The sequence below is a fragment of the Balaenoptera musculus genome, chromosome X (assembly GCF_009873245.2).
Source record: "Balaenoptera musculus isolate JJ_BM4_2016_0621 chromosome X, mBalMus1.pri.v3, whole genome shotgun sequence".
NCBI classification, from domain to species: Eukaryota; Metazoa; Chordata; class Mammalia; order Artiodactyla; family Balaenopteridae; genus Balaenoptera; species Balaenoptera musculus.
In genome coordinates, this window is record NC_045806.1 from 124298812 (window position 1) to 124319945 (window position 21134).

Sequence of the window (21134 nt, forward strand, 5' to 3'; positions counted from 1 at the left end):
GGCAAATTTTCAGCTATTTCATGTTCCATTATGTTCTCTGACCCTTTCTCTCTCTCTGCTCCTTCTGGGACCCCTATAATGCAACTGTTAGTGTGTTGGATGTTGTCTCAGAGGTCTCTTAAACTGTCCTCATTTTTTAAAATTCTTTTTTCTTTTATCTGTTCAGCTTGAGTGATTTCCACTACTCTGCCTTCCAGTTGGGTGACGTGTTCCTCGGCATCATCTAATATGCTCTTGGTACCTTCTAGTGTATTTTTCATTTCAGCTCTTGTATTCTTCAGCTCTGTACGGCTCTTTGTTATATTTTCTAACACTTTGTTAAGCGTCTCGCTGTGTTCATCCATTCTTCTCCCAAATTCTCTCAGCATCTTTATGATCATTACCTTGCACTCTTTATTGTGTAGATTGCTTTCTCCATTTCACTTGGTCCTTCTTCTGGGGTTTTATCTTATTCCTTCATTTGGACCATATTCCTCTCTCCCCCCACCCCCATTTTCCCTAATTCTCTCTTTTTTACTCTTCTGTATTTGGCAGGCTGGTTATATCTCTTGGTCTAGGAGGAGTGGTGTCTTGAAGGAGACGACCTATGCATCCCAGCAGTCCACTGCCCTTTTGTCACCAGAGCTCTATGCTCTCGTGTTGCCCCCCTATGGGGACCACGTGGTCCCTTCTGCTGTGGCAGGCTGACTGGCGTGGGCAGCCTGGTAGGCATGGCTGGCCCCTGGTCTGCTTGGTTGCCGGGCCTTGCCTTGTGCAGAGGCTGCTGATCACTGGTGGCCGGGGCTGGGGCAGGAGGTGTCTGGCTGCTGAGACCTGGCTGGTCCCAGGCCTGGTGCTGGCCCACTGGTGGGTGGAGCAGTGTTCTGGGATGGGGGGTTACAGGGCCAAGGGTTCTCAAATCTAGTGTCAGCCTGCTGTTGGCTGGGGCTCTTTCGTGACATAGCTGGTGGCGGGGTCCAGGGTGCCCTGAAGCAGGTGTTGGCCTGCTGGTCTGGAAATCCAGGGCCTAGGGGGTCCCAGGTCTGCTGCTGGCCTGCTGGGGGGTGGGCTTAGACCTGACATGGCAGGCTGCAGGGCTACAGTGGTCCTGGGGCTGGTTCCTGCTCCCTGGTGCGTACAGCCCGATCCTGGGGCTAGTATCAGACCACTGGTGGATGGAGCTGTTTCCTGGGGTCTCTGGTTACAGAGCCTGGCGTGCTGGAAGAGGTGCCAGCCGGCTGGTAGGCAGACCTGGGCCCAGGGTCTCTGGCTGCCGAGCCCTGGGGTTGCTGAAGTTGGTGTCGGCCTGCTGGTGGATGGGGCAGGGTCTGGACAGCTGGCTGCAGGGCGGAGGGTCCCGGGGCTTGTTCGCCCACACAGGTGGCTGGAGCAACCTCCTGGGCGCTCTGGTGGCAGGCCAGGTCCTGGTAGGCTGGGGCTCAGAGGGTCCTAAAGCAGCTGGCCTGCTGGTGGTGGAGCTGTGCCCATGCTCACCTAGCGGCTTGGCCTGAGGCTTCCCAGTCCTGATGCCAACAGGCTGGTGGGCATGGCTGAGTCCCCTTGCCAATAAGCTAGAGGGAGGCCTCCAAAATGGCACTTGCCAGCAGGAGCGTCCTTGTGCTACAACGAGTGCCTCCACATGGCTGCCACCAGTATCCATGCCCCAGGGTCAGCTCCAGCCACTTACTTCCTCCGCAGGAGGCTATCTGTGATGAGCAGGTGGGTCTGACGGAGACTCTTTCAAATTACTGCTTCTGCACAGGGTCTTGGAGCAGGTGAGATTTGGTGTGCGTACTTTAAGAGGGGAGTTTCTACTTCCTACCGCTGTCTGGCTCTCGTGAAAGTAAGACTCGCTCACCTTAAAAGCCAAATGTTCTCTGAGCATGCGGTCCCGGTGCATGACCTCCAGGCTAAGGTGCCCAGTGTGGGGCTCAGACCCCTCGCTTCTGGGGGAGAATATCTGCAATGGTAACTATCCTACCGTTTCTCTGTTGCCCACCCAAAGATATGGGTCTTGACTATACCATGAGTCTGATCGTCCTACCCATCTTGTTGTGGTTTCGTCTCTATATGGTAGTTAGATATATATGTAGATAGATAGATATACGAGTACTATATTATGTTTATCACAGAGACTAAGGCAGAATCCTCAATGTTGTACCATTCCTAAAGGAAATCAATGGACCACTTATGGTTAGTTGATTACAACATCTCACTTCCATCCTTGAAGGGGGAGAGGGTCATCTTGACTGCAATGTGTATCACACATTCCAGATGTGGGTTTGACTTTCCTTCTTACGGTGCCTCGTCTGGTGCCACTAACTGAGGGCTTAGAGAAGGCAGGATGGACTGACACAGGATATTTCACAGGACCACCCGGGACTCGTACAGCAAGCGAGGGGTTCGGAGGGCACGTGGCCGTGAGACGCAAAGCCACAATGTCAGCCCACACCTTCCCGAAGCTGCGGGTCTTCTGGAGCAGTGGAATGGCCTCGACAAAGCACACAGGAGGTGTACGTTTGGAGATGAGAGCCCATGATGATGGGGTGTCATCCTCCAGGTTATCAGACACAATCGACATCTGTCGTCGTTGTTCTACCACTAGATGGGATACGTGGTCCTTGAACCAGAGGGTAGAGTGACCCCACTTGCCGTCACTCCCACTGGCCCACACGGGAAGCTGTGCTTCCTGTCCCCCAAGTTTAGGGTCTGTAGTTCCACACCTGGGCTGTCCAGCCATTAGGCACATCTAGCTATTGACATTTAACTTTGAAGTGTTTTAAGGTAGAAGTCCAGGCCCTGGGACACACTAACCACGTGTCAGTACTCAACAGCAGCCTCATGTGGCTACTGGTGCCCTATTGACAGGGCTGGCAGGACCTATGGTTCCCAAAGTGAGAATGCTTTCCCCAGGAGACGCGATAAGGGTCCTCCTGACCTATAAGCCGCGGTTCCCACCTGGGCACTGTGGGCTCCTCTCCCGAGAGGCCCAGGTGCCAGTTCCCCATCCCCGAGTCTGCTCTCCACCTGGCCAGGCCCTACCACGTGGGGAAGGGAAGGGGACAGAAGGCTTGTCCCCGGAAGGAGGCTAGTGGTGAGAGGAGTGCAGGGTCCTCATGGGGTTCTCGCTTGCAGCTCAGCTCCAGGCTCCTAGGCTGCATCCCTGCCCCCTGCTCCCAGGGATCTCGGCCCCTCCTGGGTCCCTCTGGATGTACCACCCCTAGGACACCTTCTGCACTGCCCACAATCCACAATTTTTCCGCACCAATGTATTATTTTTATTTAAGTGGAAAGTTTCTTCTGTCTTTGTATTTAAAACAGTGATTTAAACACCATCTTATTTTAAAATATTTGTAGGTTTACATAAAGGATCCCAGATTCCCTGCAGGCAGCTGCCAGGAAGCAGAGGAAGACAACATATGGGCCAGGACTTGGAGTGAGTCTCTCCCCTGCAATGCTGTGTACTAGGTGCTCAACAAAAAGCAGCTGCTATAACTCTGCGTTGAAAAAAATTCCGTTCATTAGGTGGAGGAGCTTCCGACAAAGCCAAATGTGCCTTGAATCTGCAACTACTTCTAGTCACTACTCTGTGACGGGTACTTTCTAATACAAGATCCCATTTACTTTCCAAGGCTCTTGTGAATGTCAACAGGGAGGGCTCCCCCTATTCCCTCCAGAGCACCTCCTGCCCTTCCCTCTGCAATCAAGCCCGTAGTCTCAGCAGGCTGAGGATGTGCCCCTTCCTCCTCATGCAAGGACACATCTCAGCCTGGGAGTCTCAGCTGCCGCCACACGATGGAACGTGCCTGAGCACCTGCACGGGTGCCCTTGGGCACCCGGACAGCCACGACCTTCCTGTGGGGCAAGGACCAGACACCAGACTGTGGCAGGAGGGCTAGTTAGTTTCCTTGGTAACATCCCGCTAGGATATCCACAGGAGCCATCCTTCACCTCCAAGGAGGATTCTGAGATGTGTGGAATTCAGCTTCACTCGGTGTTTTTGCCGCCATGGTTTCTATGACCATTCCTCATCTAAGGCTTTGGGGTCTGACCACCTAGGAAAGCTGATCCATCAGTTTAAGTGTCCAGCAGCCACTTTCAAAGAAGACTCCCCATTAAAATCCTACCAACAATTCGGGGGTGGTTACCAAAGCTGCTTCAACTCTATACCCCAAGGCTGAGTAAATTGTGAGCCAAACCAAACTCCACTCACCCCTCCCCATTTGGAAGATGTTGAGCGTATTTAGGTGCAGGCAGAATAACCAGGACTCTGAGGGTCTCTGCCCAAAGTGCACCTTCTCTTCCTGCCCCAGAAGATTTATCCACGACAGAAGAGGAACTTCTAATTTGCACGTCCCATTTCAGATTTTCTTCTCACCCCTAAGATGCCCTCTACACGCCTGCTGCTGCCACCACCCAGCTTCATCACCATCACCTCCCACAGAAGGAATCCCCACTTCCCAAAGGCCCAAACTGCCCTGGCTCGGGACACTTACCCTCCAGGGCCCGCTCCTGGAGCCCCATCGCCTCGTCCCATGTTGACTTGTTCTGTGGGACTTTTAGGGGACGTCTCACCACGTTCCTCATGTGACTGCGGCTCCTAGACCATCACTCTAGGTGTGGGTGTGTCCTGCTTTTCCTAGCGTTCCCGCTACTAACACAGGCCCTTCCAGAGAGCAGAGGCTCCGTGGAGGTCTGCGGAATAAACAAGCCAGTGAGCAGGGGCCTTATTGACTCAGATTAATTTTCAGCTATTTCTTAAGTAAACCATGCTAATCTGATATTTACATATACATATACGTATGCATATTAGTTTTGGAAAATGACAGATGAGAAGGCACAAGAAGTAAGAATTAACTAACTTGTACTTTTATTTCTCTTTTTCTTGACCTCATCAATTGTATTCGAAAGTTCTTTTTTATTTCCAAGAGATTCATATTCCAATGCCATGTTATCTTGTTCAGGATCACAAAATAACATGGGAATCTTACAGTTTGCTTTACACAATAGCAAAACTCTTGTCGTTGAACACAATTAGTGCAAATACATGTGTGATCAATGTCATTCATAAACTTAGATACCGAAGCTTATTAAGCCTTCTTTTAAAATGAACAATATTTAACAAATTCCTAAAGAAAACAGAGATGAAATTCCATGTCAACATACACAACAGGAACCCAAAGATGCTGCACACCGGGTTCCCCCGACAGGCCCGGGCCCTCTTCAAACTCCGAGCGAAGGATCAGCCTCCCTTCCTGCCCCACGGGAGAAGCTGCTGGACGTGGGCCTGGAAGGAGCCTGGCTTCTGCTCTGGCTCAGGCCCCCTCTTCCTCATCGCTCACACCCTCTGCACACAGGGATGGGAAGGACCTGAGATCCCATCCACTGACCCTGAGCAGATGCTCCAGGACCTGCCACTTGCTGGTCTCCGCGTAGGCCCGGGGACCCCACAGGAACTCGTAGCGGGCGGGGTCGCTGTGGGGCACCTGCCGGTACTCCAGGTAGCCCTCCTGCACCCACACTTTGGTGAGGAGCTCCCTGGGCTCCCCGTAGATGCAGTGCTCCCTCCCTGCATACACCCCCATCACGCTAAGTGCTTCCCAGACCTCCTCCTCAGGGGCGTGGTCAACGTACAGGGCGATCACGCCCAGTAGCATCACCAGGAGGCCGGCCTTGGGCATGCTCTGCCCATCGCTCAGCACTGCATCACAGGTGAGGCCCAGGGTGGGGACCAGGACGTAGGTGCACTCGCGGGGGTCCACCTCCTTCACGTCCACGCCAAACACCAGCTGCATGCACTTGGAGGCTCGGCTGAAGACCACGGGGAAGTGGTCCCGATGGTCACGGAGGACCATATTCAGCATCTCCGCCTTGGAGAACTGCTCCTTGGTGCGATACTTGAGGAGCATGAATGCCACCAGGTGAGACTTCAGCACAGTAAGTGCCTCCTGGGGCAAAGACTCGGCATAGGCGGAGAAGGAGGGGGCGACGGAGGAGGAGGAGGGCGAGGGGGATGCGGCCTCCTCCCCCTCAGCCCCAAACAGCTGCGCCTCCACCGGGCCCTGGGCCTGGACTGGGGCCTGAAGGTCTGCCTCAGGCTGGCGCAGCTCGCTCATCTCGACCAGGGGCCTGATGACTGGGGTCGTGCCGCCGACGGGAGTCTGGGCAGCGGTGGCAGGTGGGGACCACGGACCTGGTGGAGAGAGGGGGTGTGAGTAGCCTCGGCGGTGAAACGCACCCTGGGCAGCTCTGACAAAGGCCACTTACAGGGCTCGTCTGGAGAGGTGCCCTCGGGCCTCACAGGGGCGCTCCTCCTGGGCGGCCTGTCCCCTGCCAACCTGAAGAAGGAAGCAAGGTGGCTCCTCAGGGTGCAGCCAGCACAGCCCCAGGTACCGACCAGGGCTGAGAGGGGTGTGGGGAGGTGCGGTGACTTGGGCCTTGTGGGGTCCCCTCTGTTCTGGGAGGGGGAGCCCCTGGGTGCACATTCAGGGCACGCACCTCACCTTGATTCCTGGCGCTGCCTGGGCCTCCTCTGCTCTGTGGCCTGAGGACACGTGCCTCAGACCTGGGCCTTCGCCTCCCGGTTCCTGGAGCCCCTGTAAGAGGAATGGAGGGCGCACCTCGGGTGTAGATTGTGGCACAGCTCTGGGCCCCTCGATGCTGGTAGGAGGGGTGGGCCGGACTCTGTGGGCCCCTCTTTTTTCCGGGGATTGGGCTCCCCTCCGTCCTCTCTCGGGGTCCACGCCTTGACCCCGGCAGATCCTGGGACTCCTCCCTCTGCTGACCTGATGTTTCCCCTCAGACCAAGGTCCTCCCATCCCTAGACGAGTCCATCCCCAACCACGTGGCAGAGGTGAGAGCCTGCAACGTTAAGTCAGCCCTGCCCGGGACCTCCCAGGGCTGACAGCATGGGCGAGCTCCTCTGAGGTCCCCTCTGTTCTGGGGTCCAGGTTCCCCTCTGTCCTCCCTCAGGGTCCTCATGTTGACCCCCGGCAGGACCTGGGATCCCCCCCTTTGCCCACCTGAGGCCCTGCCCCTTACCCCAAGTCCCCACTCTCTCTGGGACCCGGATGTCAGGAAATGCTGCCTGGGGTCATCCCTCCCCGGTGTTGCCCAGGGCTGACCACACGGATGGGTTTCTGTGGGCTCCCCTCAGTCGTCCCTCAGGGGCCTCGCCCTCACTCTGGCAGCACCTGGACCCTCCCCTCTATCGATCTGAGGCCCCGTCCTTTATACCAAGTCCCCAGGGTCTGTCAGACCTGATGGGGAAATAAAGAAACAATGCGTGTGCCCATCCTACCCCGGGGCCTCCCAGGGCTGACGGCAGGGTCGGGGATCTGTGGGGTCCCCTCTGTTTGGGGCCCAGCGTCTCCTCAGTCCTCCCTCAGGGGCCTCAACTTGATTCCACGCAGGACCTGGGATCCTTCCCTCCGCCCACCTGAGACACCGCCCCTTATACCCGCTCCCCAGTCTCTCCGCGGCCAGGATGTGAGGAAGTACTGCAAGTGCTCATCGCGCCCTATGGCCTCCAGTGCGACCTGGAGCTTCTCGATGCCTCATGCAGGGGGCCAGAGCCCCTCCCTGGGCCCCCACAAATCCATATGCCATGGCCAACAGCCTCCACCGGATCACAGCAGCCCCAGCGCCTCCCCTCTCAGCATCACTTATGCCCCTCGTGGCCAGGCGGCTCCTACCCACACCCCTCCCCCACTACATCCCCCCATACACCCTCCCCCACCTACCACCTGCTGGCGATCCGCTCTGGGACCTGCAAGCCGGGCGCCCCCCATGCTTAGAGATCAGACTGCCTCTCTCACCTCCCCACACCGGGGAGTCCTCCCCCGAGCACCCTCAGAGCCAGGGGCTCTCGCCTCTCGCACCCCAGACGCAGAGCCCCCCCCTCTTGCCCCCGCCCACCCGGGAGCCGGAGCCCCCTTCCTGCCACGAGCGTCCTCCCCCCACCCCACCCCCCGCCCCGGCGGGAGCTCCCCCAACGCCTACCGCGCCCGCACCCGGGAGTCCTCCCCATCGACCCGCGCCTGCGCCAGGAGTAGCTCCGCCTTCCTCCCGCCACACGCAGCAGCCGTTAGCCCTCGCCTCGTGTCTCGGCCCGGGGAGGGGGCCCGAGAGTCCTCCCCATCGACCCGCGCCTGCGCCAGGAGTAGCTCCGCCTTCCTCCCGCCACACGCAGCAGCCGTTAGCCCTCGCCTCGTGTCTCGGCCCGGGGAGGGGGAGTGGCCCGCCCGTCGCGTCCTCCCCACCCCCACAGCCAGTCGTCCTCTCCTCTGGCCCCCAAAGCTGGCTCCACCCGCCCAGGAGGAAGCCCTCCGCTCCGGGCCCCCCCCACGCTTAGCCATTAGCCCCACCCCGGCAGCCAGCGGAGCTTCTTGATGCCTCATGCAGCAGGGCAGGACCCCTCCCTGGACCCCCACAAATCCATCTGCCATGGTCAACAGCCTCCACCAGATCACAGCAGCCCCAGCGCCTCCCCTCTCAGCATCACTTACGCCCCTCGTGCCCAGGCAGCACCTCCCCGCCCCCTCCCCCGACCACATCCCCCCATACACCCTCCCCCACCCACCAGCTGCTGGCGATCCGCTCTGGGCCCTGCAAGCCGGGCACCCCCCATGCTTAGAGATCAGACTGCCTCTCCCACATCCCCACACCGGGCAGTCCTCCCCCGAGCACCCCCAGAGCCAGGGGCTCTCGCCTCTCGCACCCCAGACGCAGAGCCCACCCGTCTTGCCCCCCCCCACCCGGGAGCCGGTGCCCCCTTCCTGCCACGAGCGTCCTCCCCCCCACCCCCCCCCCCGCCCCGGCGGGAGCTCCCCCAACGCCTACCGCACCCGCACCCGAGAGTCCTCCCCATCGACCCGCGCCTCAGCCAGGAGTAGCTCCGCCTTCCTCCCGCCACACGCAGCAGCCGTTAGCCCTCGCCTCGTGTCTCGGCCCGGGGAGGGGGCCCGAGAGTCCTCCCCATCGACCCGCGCCTGCGCCAGGAGTAGCTCCGCCTTCCTCCCGCCACACGCAGCAGCCGTTAGCCCTCGCCTCGTGTCTCGGCCCGGGGAGGGGGAGTGGCCCGCCCGTCGCGTCCTCCCCACCCCCACAGCCAGTCGTCCTCTCCTCTGGCCCCCAAAGCCGGCCCCACCCGCCCAGCAGGAAGCCCTCCGCTCCGGGCCCCCCCCCACGCTTAGCCATTACCCCACCCTCTGCACCCCGACTCCAGAACGCCCCCCACCAGCCACCCCAGCAGCTAACGGTCCTCCCCTCAGACCCGCACACTGAGGGACCCTTCCCCCAGCCCCCCTTCAGCCCGCTGCCCTCCGCCGCCCCTCCCCCACTCCCCATCGAGCAGCCCGTACCCCTCCCCCCACCCCCACTCCTTCCCAGCGCCCCCGGTACCTGCGGAGTCCAGCCCCCGGCAAAGCCCCCGCCTGTCTCCTGACTTTCTGTGACTCTGTGGATGACGCCGGAGTCCCGCTCAGAAGGGGCTGAAGAGCTCGTCTCAGCACTGCAGCCAGGAACTGTGCAGCCCACTGTCCCAGGCACTCTGTGCGAACGCCACGTGGGTTTCCGGGTGCTCCCGGAAGCCCGAGGAAGATGAGAGAGAAAGTTCTAGACGTCTCCTTACAGAGAAAGTGGTTGGATCAGAAGAGCACGTGAGGAGGCGCTTTGCTACGGAAGCAGCAGTAGCCATGCGCACTGAGGGCCTGAGGTCCCAAGGCTTGGTGCCTTTGGAAGCAAAAGACACGCCCATTGGCCTTCCACCAATAGGAAGGCCTCCCTGCAAGGCTGCGGAGTTGGAGGAGCAAACTTGGAGATGCAGAGCCCATGGTGGCACATAGGTCAATCTGTCTTTACAGGTGGGTTTCTGCTGTGATTGTTAATGTCATAAAGCTATTCTTTTTTCTTTCTCTTTTTTTCTAATTTTTGAATTTTATTTTATTTATTATTTTATACAGCAGGTAATTATTACTTATCCCTTTTATACATATTAGTGTACATATGTCAATCCCAATCTCCCAATTCATCACAGCACCACCCCCCCGCCCCCAACACTTTCCCACCTGGGTGTCCATACGTTTGTGCTGTACATCTGTGTCTCTATTTCTGTCCTGCAAACCGGTTCATCTGTACCATTTTTCTAGGTTCCACATATGTGCATTAATATACGATATTTGTTTCTCTCTCTGACTTCCTTCACTCTGTATGACAGTCTCTAGATCCATCCACGTCTGTACAAATGACCCAATTTCATTCCTTTGTACCGCTCAGTAATAAAGTAATAGTAAGAAAGCTCTTCTTTATATGGACTGATTTCTTGTCTAGTTGTATCAACTAGCCATCTTCTCACGTGGCAGAAGAGGATGAGGCAGCTGTCTGGGGTCTCTTTTATAAGGGCAATAATCTCATTCATGACGGCTCCCCCCTCATGAGCTAATCACTTCCCAGGGCCCCACCTCCAAATCCCATCCCTTTGGGGGTTAGAATTTAACAGGTGAATGAGGGGGAGAGGTTTACAAATATTCAGTCCATAGCACTGTCTGTCCATCTATTTTTGCTCCTATGTTCCCTTCTTCCTGCTGAGATAATTTTTTTAATTTACATTTTAAATTCTCTACTGCCTTTTGAGGCAATTATCAGTTTTCACTACAACTTTACAGTTCACCTATGAAATGGAAGAAAAACCCTCACCATGTCTGGGTCTGCATAGTGCCTACCCTACCCTTTCACTGGAGAGGTGTCCCGTGGGTGCTGAGCAGGAATCCTACTCCGGACCCCCGCCCTCACCCCCAGCAGCCATTTCCCTCCATTGCCCACAGCAGAGGCCAGACTCAGCTGAAACATTCAGGGAAATTTACTAAGAGAAACATTGACTGAAACCATTGAACAGAGGGCATGATAACACAGAGAGGAACTTCTGACAGCCACCGAAGCCCACGGAACCCGCCACCCCCCGCCCAAGGTACCCAACAACGTGCCTCCCATACACCCCACCCGGCGGGCCTCCATCCCCCACAGTCTCCCTTTCTGAGGGCCCCTCGTGTGGCGTCTCGCCAGGAAGTTGGGTGCCGGCAATGCCCGCTCCCCCCAGGGCAGCCCCTCCCCCTGTGGCCCACATGCCCGGGGCCTGGCCCTGCCCTATGGCGGGGACAGGACAGTCCCACAGCAAGGCACGCACCACTGAGCCGACGATGGTGTGTCCCGAGGAACAACGGGGTGGCCTTCAGTTGTACTGCTAATTACTTTCACATTTCCAAGTAAATTCCTATTCCAATGCCATGTTATCTTGTTCAGGATCACAAAATAATATGGGAATCTTACTATTTGTTTTACCCAATTGCAAAACTCTTGTTGTTGAACCCAATTAGAGCAAATACATGGGTGATTAATGTCATCCACAAACTTACATACTGAAGCTTATTAAGCCTTCTTTTAAATGGAACAATATTTGAAAATTTCCTAAAGAAAACAGAGATGAAATTCCATGTCATCATACACAACAGGAACCCAAAGATGCTGCACACCGGGTTCCCCCGACAGGCCCGGGCCCTCACTACTTAGAAGGGTGACCGCTCCCTCTTCAAACTCCGAGCGAAGGATCAGCCTCCCTTCCTGCCCCACGGGAGAAGCTGCTGGACGTGGGCCTGGAAGGAGCCTGGCTGCTGCTCTGGCTCAGGCCCCCTCTTCCTCATCGCTCACACCCTCTGCACACAGGGATGGGAAGGACCTGAGATCCCATCCACTGACCCTGAGCAGATGCTCCAGGACCTGCCACTTGCTGGTCTCCGCGTAGGCCCGGAGACCCCACAGGAACCCGTAGCGGGCGGGGTCACAGTGGGGCACCTGCCGGTACTCCAGGTAGCCCTCCTGCACCCACACTTTGGTGAGGAGCTCCCTGGGCTCCCCATAGATGTAGTGCTCCCTCCCGGCACACACACCCACCTTGCTAAGTGCTCCCCACACCTCCTCCTCTGGGGCAACAAAGTCGTCCTCCAGGAGGATCAGGCCCAGGAGCAACACCAGGAGGCCGGGCTTGGGCATGCTCGGCCCGTCACTCAGCATCCCATCCTAGGCGAGGCCCAGGGTGGGGACGAGGACATAGGAGTGATTGCTGGGGTCCACTTCCTTCACGTCGAGGCCAAGGACCAGCTGCGAGTGCACGGAGGCTCAGCTGAAGACCACGGGGAAGTGGTCCTGGTAATCTTTGAGGATGGTCAGCATTTCTGCCTCTGTGGTTGTCTCCTTTGTGCGATACTTGGGCAGCAGGAACCCCACCAGGTCAGTCACCTCCTGATGTAGTGCATGTTGGAGCACGGACTCAGCATCTTCCTCTGTGCACGCACCCCCAGGCCCTGCCTTCTCTCCTTGCATGTGCTGATCTGCTCTTCCCTCAAGGGCACCAGCCATCTCGCTTTAGACCTCATCCCAATGGCCTCATGTCAACCTGAGAGCCACTAACTCCCGTCACAGTGACATTGTGAGGTTCTAGGGGTTAGGGCTTCAACATGCAAAATTTGGGGGGACGCAGGTCAGTCCCTAACAATAGCCCAGGGAACACACAAGACATCACAAGGGAACTTAGAAAATGCTTTGAAATGAAGAAAACACATACCAACGCCCCCAGGACTTATGGCTCGCGGCCAAAGAGGCACTTGGGAGTTAAAGCTACAAACACCTGTGTTCACATGGAAGCAACACCTCAAATCAATAGCCTCATCGTAAACAGGGGCAAGCGAGAAAAAGAGTAAGGCGAATCCAAGCATTCTGATAACAAATTTTCACGAGAAAAGGAAAACTGCACTAATCCACGTATGCGGGGATCAGAAGACATGTACTGGTTTGGAATCTTCACAACATGGGGGAGGGCGCATCTTTCTTACACACTCAGTAACAAGAGCTACATCCACCGACCACTTCATTTGGCCCAGGCCTTTTACAAACAGGTCACATCATGGGGAAACCCACACCAATGCTTTTGCCTTGTACTATTACGAGGCCCATTTTACAGATGGAGAAATCGAGGCATAGGGAGTCTCCATGATTTGATCAGCTTATCACTAGAAGGACTCTTATTCAAGCTGAGCTTTGTGTACGTGCAAAGCCCCGTCCCTGCCCTGGCCTGACTTGTCTCCCCAACAGTCAAGGGGGATTCAGCTGTCCTCCACGGGGTCCTACTACCTGATGCCTCAGGCCACATAATGGAGAAAACACAGGGAAGCCAGGCATTAGTGCCCATGAGAGCCTGACACTGGATTCTGCCCACGTGGCCTCCCCAGCCCCATCAGGTCACCATCTCTCGTGAAATGGACACGAGGGCCAGGGAGGAGGGTGAGGGTCTAGGACTGAGGGTGTGAGGATGGAGAAGGGTCCTGGACGTGGGGGTCCGAGGCACGGCCCTCGGCAGGCGGCTCTTCTGCTCAGGCTTGGGCCCTGCTCTCTCCTTCCACTGCCCACTCTGCTCCCTTCTCTCCCGGCGGCGTGGTGGCCCCACGTTCTCCTGCAGGCTCACTTCCCCAGGCAGACTGGCTGTCAGGCAGGCGGCAAGCCTGCATTCAAAGCACGGGGACCGCCGGGCTGGAGGACTCTCAGCACCCCCACGGGGCGTGAGTGTCTGTGCCCTTCAGGGCCCTGTGGATGACCTCAGTCTGGGTACTGGAACATACATGACACGTTCCCTGTACATACATGTGGTATGGCGATGCATGTGTATATAGGCACATATATTCTACACACATGTTATATATATATATATAGGACACACACTGCACTGCACAGACATGTAAATTGTATTACTCACTATGAATGAGGATGAAAAAGTGACAATCACGTAACTCCAGCAGGTAATATGATCTAATCATCAAAGCAAGCGTTTCCCTAAATCACCTGCCACTGCTCAGGCCTCTTCAGCTAAAACTAAACGTTTCTTAAAACAGGTTGCCAAAGTCTGGAGGCTGGTGAGGAGCCCCGAGGGGACGGTGTGCGGTTCTCTGTGCTCCCCCCACGGTCATGGGCGTGGCAGCCCCCCATCCAGCATCTGTGCTGGGACTGCAGCCTTACTCTCAGGGGTTGAGGAAGACCCTCCTGAGTGAGGATGGAGGGGTCCAGCAGGCCCGGAACAGAGGGTCCCCCAGCATGCAACCCCACCCCTACTGGGACTCCTGGGGCACCCCGGGCCGGGCTGTCAGGCTGCCCATCCCACTCCGCCGCCCACCTCCTCAGGGATCTCGGGGGGTCAGAGGCTCGGTCTGCGGGGCGCAGTCTCAGGTGGGCAGAGGGAGGGGCCCAGGTGCTGCCTGGAGTCGAGGTGAGGAGCAGAGGAGGACTGAGGGCCCCCAGGGGATGCATCTGCGGCCCTCCGACAGCCCTGGGAGCCCCCCCGGCATGCTGTCCGGATGCAACGTGCACTGATCCCCCTGGGAGGGGGAGGGGAGGGCCTGGGGCAGGGAGGCCGGGGCCAGGTCGGCAGAGGGAAGGAGCCCAGCCCCACCAGGAGTCAAGGTACAACCATGAGGGGTACTCGGAGGCCGCAAGGCATCCAGGTCGGCCCTGCTGTCAGCCCTGAGAGACCCCCGGCAGGGCTGTGGGAATAAGCGCCACCCCCGACCCCCGCTTCCCTCTCAGGGGTCCTGGCTGGGGAGGGCCTGGGCCTCAGGGGACCAAACACAGGTGGGCAGAGGGGGGGGGCCCGACCAGCTGGGAGGGAAGGTGAGGAGCCGAGGGAGGGCTGAGGGAACCCAGCGGGATCATCTCAGCCCTGGGAAGCCCTGGGCTTGGTGGCCTGATGTGCTGTCCATAGATTCCCACCGGGGGTCTCAGGACAGTGAAAGCCTTGGTGTGAGGGTCCGGCCTTGGGTCAACACAGGGGGCGTCCCAGGACCTGCCAGAGCTCAAGCTGAGGACCCTGAGGGAGGACAGAGGGGACCCCACAGATCCCCGCCCCTGCCGACAGCCCTGGGAGGTCCCGGGCAGGGCTGACTTGACGTTGCAGGCTCTCACCTCTGCCACGTGGTTGGGGATGGACTCGTCTAGGGATGGGAGGACCTTGGTCTGAGGTGAAACATCAGGTCAGCAGAGGGAGGAGTCCCAGGATCTGCCAGGTGTCAAGGTGTGGACCCCGAGAGAGGACTGAGGGGAGCCCAATCCCCGGAACAAAGGGGGGCCCACAGAAATCTGGCCTGACCCAACGGTCAGCCCTGGAAACCCCAGGCAGGACCTGTCTCACTGACCCCTCCTCATTTCCAGATGGGTGGGCTCAGGGAGGCGGGAGCCTTGCTGTGGGGGTCTGGCCTCAGGCCCTGGCAAGGGTCATGGAGAAGACTGGGGAGACCCCTCCTCACAGAGTACTTGGAGCCCAGCCGGCCCTGCCCCTTTTGTCAGCCGTGGGTGTCCCAGAATAGGTGGGTACATGGACTGCCCCTCACTTCCTCTTCTGGTGTCTTATGGAGGTGAGGCCTTGGCTGAAGGAGATGAGTCACAGTCAGCAGAGGGAGCTGTCCCAGGCCCTGCAGGGTGTCAAGGTGGAGACTGAGCCGACCGCCCATCGTCCCAGCACAGATGGACCCCACGGCGTTTGGTTGTCCCTTGTGAGCCCTGTTAACCCCTGGGCACCATGGCCAGATGTGGAGGTCCTCACGCCCTTCTTTTCAGTGCAGGGAATGTGTCTTGAGAATTTTGCCTCAGGACAGCAGACAGAGGGCCCAGGCCCTGCCAGGGGGAAGGGGAGGCCCTGCCCTGAGTGAGCACACAGGGGGCCACCCACGCCAGGACAGTGGGAACCTCACAGAGTCCGGCCCACCCCTCCTACCAGCACCGAGGGGCCCAGGGCTGTGCCACAATCTACACCCGAGGTGCCCCCTCCATTCCCCTTATAGGGGCTCCAGGAACCGGGAGGTGAAGGCCCAGGTCTGAGGCACGTATCCTCAGGCCACAGAGCAGAGGAGGCCCAGGCAGCGCCAGGAGTCAAGGTGAGGTGCGCGCCCTGAGTGTGCACCCAGGGGCTCCCCCTCCCAGAACAGAGGGGACCCCACAAGGCCCAAGTCACCACACCTCCCCACACCCCTCTCAGCCCCGGTCGGTACCTGGGGCTGCGCTGGCTGCACCCTGAGGAGCCACCTCGCTTCCTTCTTCAGGTTGGCAGGGGACAGGCCGCCCAGGAGGAGCGCCCCTGTGAGGCCCGAGGGCACCCCTCCAGACGAGCCCTGTAAGTGGCCTTCGTCAGAGCTGCCCAGGGTGCGTTTCTCCGCCGAGGCCGCTCACACCCCCTCTCTCCACCAGGTCCGTGGTCCGTATCTGTCACCCCTGCCCAGACTCCCGTCGGCGGCCCGGCCCCAGTCATCAGGCCCCTGGTCGAGATGAGCGAGCTGCGCCAGCCTGAGGCAGACCTTCAGGCCCCAGTCCAGGCCCAGGGCCCGGTGGAGGCGCAGCTGTTCGGGGCTGCGGGCGAGGAGGCCGCATCCCCCTCGTCCTCCTCCTCCCCCGTCGCCCCCTCCTTCTCCGCCTGTGCCGAGTCCTTGCCCCAGGAGGCACTTACTGTGCTGATGGCTGACCTGGTGGGGTTCCTGCTGCCCAAGTATCGCACAAAAGAGACTACCACAGAGGCAGAAATGCTGCCCATCCTCAAAGATTACCAGGACCACTTCCCTGTGGTCTTCAGGCGAGCCTCTGCGCGCACTCGCAGCTGGTCCTTGGCCTCGACGTCAAGGAAGTGGACCCCAGCAATCACTCCTATGTCCTCGTCCCCACCCTGGGCCTCGCCTAGGATGGGATGCTGGGTGACGGGCCGAGCATGCCCAAGCCCGGCCTCCTGGTGTTGCTCCTGGGCCTGATCCTCCTGGAGGACGACTTTGTTGCCCCAGAGGAGGAGGTGTGGGGAGCACCTAGCAAGGTGGGTGTGTGTGCCGGGAGGGAGCACTACATCTATGGGGAGCCCAGGGAGCTCCTCACCAAAGTGTGGGTGCAGGAGGGCTACCTGGAGTACCGGCAGGTGCCCCACTGTGACCCCGCCCGCTACGAGTTCCTGTGGCGTCCCCGGGCCCACGCGGAGACCAGCAAGTGGCAGGTCCTGGAGCATCTGCTCAGGGTCAGTGGATGGGATCCCAGGTCCCTCCCATCCCTGTGTGCAGAGGGTGTGAGCGATGAGGAAGAGGGGGCCTGAGCCAGAGCAGAAGCCAGGCTCCTTCCAGGCCCACGTCCAGCAGCTTCTCCCGTGGGGCAGGAAGGGAGGCTGATCCTTCGCTCGGAGTTTGAAGAGGGAGCGGTCACCCTTCTAAGTAGTGAGGGCCCGGGCCTGTCGGGGGAACCCGGTGTGCAGCATCTTTGGGTTCCTATTGTGTATGATGACGTGGAATTTCATCTCTGTTTTCTTTAGGAAATTTTCAAATATTGTTCCATTTAAAAGAAGGCTTAATAAGCTTCAGTATGTAAGTTTGTGGATGACATTAATCACACATGTATTTGCACTAATTCAGTTCAACAACAAGAGTTTTGCAATTGGGTAAAACAAATAGTAAGATTCCCATATTATTTTGTGATCCTGAACAAGATAACATGGCATTGGAATAGGAATTTACTTGGAAATGTGAAAGTAATTAGCAGTACAACTGAAGGCCACCCCGTTGTTCCTCGGGACACACCATCGTCGGCTCAGTGGTGCGTGCCCTGCTGTGGGACTGTCCTGTTCCCGCCATAGGGCAGGACCAGGTCCTGGGCATGTGGGCCAGAGGGGGAGTGGCTGCCCTAGGGGCAGCGGGCATTGCCAGTGCCCATAGTCCTGGCGAGAGGCCACCCGTGGGGCACTCAGGAAGGGAGACTGTTGGGAGATGGAGGGCCACCGGGTGGGGTGTAGCGGAGGCACATTGTTGGGGACCCTGGGGGGCGGGGCCGGGACCCGTGGGCTCTGGTTGCTGTTAGAAGTTCCTCTCTGTGTTCCTCTCTGTTCAATGGTTTCAGTCAATATTTCTCTTTAATAAATTTCCCTGAAAGTTTCAGCTGAGTCTGGCCTCTGCTGTGGGCAATGGAGGGAAAGGGCTGCTGGCAGTGAGGGCGGGGGTCCAGAGTAGGATTCCTGCTCAGCACACACGGGACACCTCTCCAGTGAGAGGGTAGGGTAGGCACTTTGCAGACCCAGAGGTGGTGAGGGTTTTTCTTCCATTTCATAGGTGAATTGTAAAGTTTTAGCGAAAACTGATAATTGCCTCAAAAGGCAGTAGAGAAGTTAAAATGTAAATGAAAAACTTGATTCTCAGCAGGAAAAAGGGAACAGAGAAGCAAAAATAGTTGGACAGACAGTGCTATGGACTGAATATTTGTGAAACTGTCCCCCTCATTCATCTGTTAAATTCTAACCCCCAAAGGGATGGGATTTGGAGGTGGGGCCCTGGGAAGTGATTAGCCCATGAGGAGGGAGCCCTCATGAATGAGATTATTGCCCTTGTAAAAGAGACCCCAGACAGCTGCCTCATCCTCTTCTGCCACGTGAGAAGATGGCTAGTTGATACAACTAGACAAGAAATCAGTCCATATAAAGAAGAGCTTTATTACTATTATTTATTACTCAGCTGTACAAAGGAACGAAATTGGGTCATTTGTAGAGACGTAGATGGATCTAGAGACTGTCATACAGAGTAAAGGAAGTCAGAAAGAGAGAAACAAATATTGTATATTAATGCACATATGTGGAACCTAGAAAAATGGTACAGGTGTACTGGTTTGCAGGACAGAAGTAGAGACACAGATGTAGAGCACAAACGTGTGGACACCAAGGTGGGAAAGTGTTGGGGGCGGGGGGGTGGTGCTGTGATGAATTGGGAGATTGGGATTGACATATGTACACTAATATGTACAAAAGGGATAACTAATAATTACCTGCTGTATTAAAAAATAAATAAAATAAAATTCAAAAATTAGAAAAAAAGAGAAAGAAAAAAGAATAGCTTTATGACATTAACAATCACAGCAGAAACCCACCTGTAAAGACAGATTGACCTATGTGCCACCATGGGCTCTGCATCTCCAAGTTTGCTCCTCCAACTCCGCAGCCTTGCAGGGAGGCCTTCCTATTGGTGGAAGGCCAATGGGCGTGTCTTTTGCTTCCAAAGGCGCCAAGCCTTGGGACCTCAGGCCCTCAGTGCGCATGGCTACTGCTGCTTCCGTAGCAAAGCGCCTCCTCACGTGCTCTTCTGATCCAACCACTTTCTCTGTAAGGAGACGTCTAGAACTTTCTCTCTCATCTTCCTCGGGCTTCCGGGAGCACCCGGAAACCCACGTGGCGTTCGCACAGAGTGCCTGGGACAGTGGGCTGCACAGTTCCTGGCTGCAGTGCTGAGACGAGCTCTTCAGCCCCTTCTGAGCGGGACTCCGGCGTCATCCACAGAGTCACAGAAAGTCAGGAGACAGGCGGGGGCTTTGCCGGGGGCTGGACTCCGCAGGTACCGGGGGCGCTGGGAAGGAGTGGGGGTGGGGGGAGGGGTACGGGCTGCTCGATGGGGAGTGGGGGAGGGGCGGCGGAGGGCAGCGGGCTGAAGGGGGGCTGGGGAAGGGTCCCTCAGTGTGCGGGTCTGAGGGGAGGACCGTTAGCTGCTGGGGTGGCTGGTGGGGTCGTTCTGGAGTCGGGGTGCAGAGGGTGGGGTAATGGCTAAGCGTGGGGGGGGCCCGGAGCGGAGGGCTTCCTCCTGGGCGGGTGGAGCCAGCTTTGGGGGCCAGAGGAGAGGACGACTGGCTGTGGGGGTGGGGAGGACGCGACGGCCGGGCCACTCCCCCTCCCCGGGCCGAGACACGAGGCGAGGGCTAACGGCTGCTGCGTGTGGCGGGAGGAAGGCGGAGCTACTCCTGGCGCAGGCGCAGGTCGATGGGGAGGACTCTCGGGCCCCCTCCCCGGGCCGAGACACGAGGCGAGGGCTAACGGCTGCTGCGTGTGGCGGGAGGAAGGCGGAGCTACTCCTGGCTGAGGCGCGGATCGGTGGGGAGGATTCCCGGGCGCGGGTGCGGTAGGCGTTGGGGGAGCTCCCGCCGGGGCGGGGGGTGGGGTGGGGGGGAGGACGCTCGTGGCAGGAAGGGGGCACCGGCTCCCGGGTGGGGGGGGGCAAGAGGGGTGGGCTCTGCGTCTGGGGTGCGAGAGGCGAGAGCCCCTGGCTCTGGGGGTGCTCGGGGGAGGACTGCCCGGTGTGGGGATGTGAGAGAGGCAGTCTGATCTCTAAGCATGGGGGGTGCCCGGCTTGCAGGGCCCAGAGCGGATCGCCAGCAGCTGGTGGGTGGGGGAGGGTGTATGGGGGGATGTGGTCGGGGGAGGGGGCGGGGAGGTGCTGCCTGGGCACGAGGGGCGTAAGTGATGCTGAGAGGGGAGGCGCTGGGGCTGCTGTGATCTGGTGGAGGCTGTTGACCATGGCAGATGGATTTGTGGGGGTCCAGGGAGGGGTCCTGCCCTGCTGCATGAGGCATCAAGAAGCTCCGCTGGCTGCCGGGGTGGGGCTAATGGCTAAGCGTGGGGGGGGCCCGGAGCGGAGGGCTTCCTCCTGGGCGGGTGGAGCCAGCTTTGGGGGCCAGAGGAGAGGACGACTGGCTGTGGGGGTGGGGAGGACGCGACGGGCGGGCCACTCCCCCTCCTCGGGCCGAGACGCGAGGCGAGGGCTAACGGCTGCTGCGTGTGGCGGGAGGAAGGCGGAGCTACTCCTGGCGCAGGCGCAGGTCGATGGGGAGGACTCTCGGGCCCCCTCCCCGGGCCGAGACACGAGGCGAGGGCTAACGGCTGCTGCGTGTGGCGGGAGGAAGGCGGAGCTACTCCTGGCGCAGGCGCAGGTCGATGGGGAGGACTCTCGGGCCCCCTCCCCGGGCCAAGACACGAGGCGAGGGCTAACGGCTGCTGCGTGTGGCGGGAGGAAGGCGGAGCTACTCCTGGCGCAGGCGCGGGTCGATGGGGAGGACTCCCGGGTGCGGGCACGGTAGGCGTTGGGGGAGCTCCCGCCGGGGCGGGGGGTGGGGTGGGGGGGAGGACGCTCGTGGCAGGAAGGGGGCTCCGGCTCCCGGGTGGGCGGGGGCAAGAGGGGGGGGCTCTGCGTCTGGGGTGCGAGAGGCGAGAGCCCCTGGCTCTGAGGGTGCTCGGGGGAGGACTCCCCGGTGTGGGGAGGTGAGAGAGGCAGTCTGATCTCTAAGCATGG

At 58.7% G+C, this 21134-nt stretch overlaps 1 protein-coding gene and 2 pseudogenes across 1 annotated transcript; 1 reads left to right on the plus strand and 2 right to left on the minus strand.

Moving 5' to 3' along the window:
* Positions 1-5288: 5288 nt before the first annotated feature.
* Positions 5289-6095, minus strand: LOC118888887 (melanoma-associated antigen 10-like). Its single transcript, XM_036840417.1, has one exon. The coding sequence runs from the start codon at positions 6093-6095 to the stop codon at positions 5295-5297; it is 801 nt and encodes a 266-aa protein (XP_036696312.1). The 3' UTR covers positions 5289-5294.
* A 5548-nt stretch (positions 6096-11643) lies between these two features.
* Positions 11644-12390, minus strand: LOC118888387 (annotated as a pseudogene).
* A 3943-nt stretch (positions 12391-16333) lies between these two features.
* Positions 16334-17137, plus strand: LOC118888388 (annotated as a pseudogene).
* The last annotated feature ends 3997 nt before the right edge of the window (positions 17138-21134 follow it).

Excerpts from the sequence above, each read along its gene's own strand:
- LOC118888887 (XM_036840417.1), bottom strand. The coding sequence starts at position 6,095 with ATGAGCGAGCTGCGCCAGCCTGAGGCAGACCTTCAGGCCCCAGTCCAG.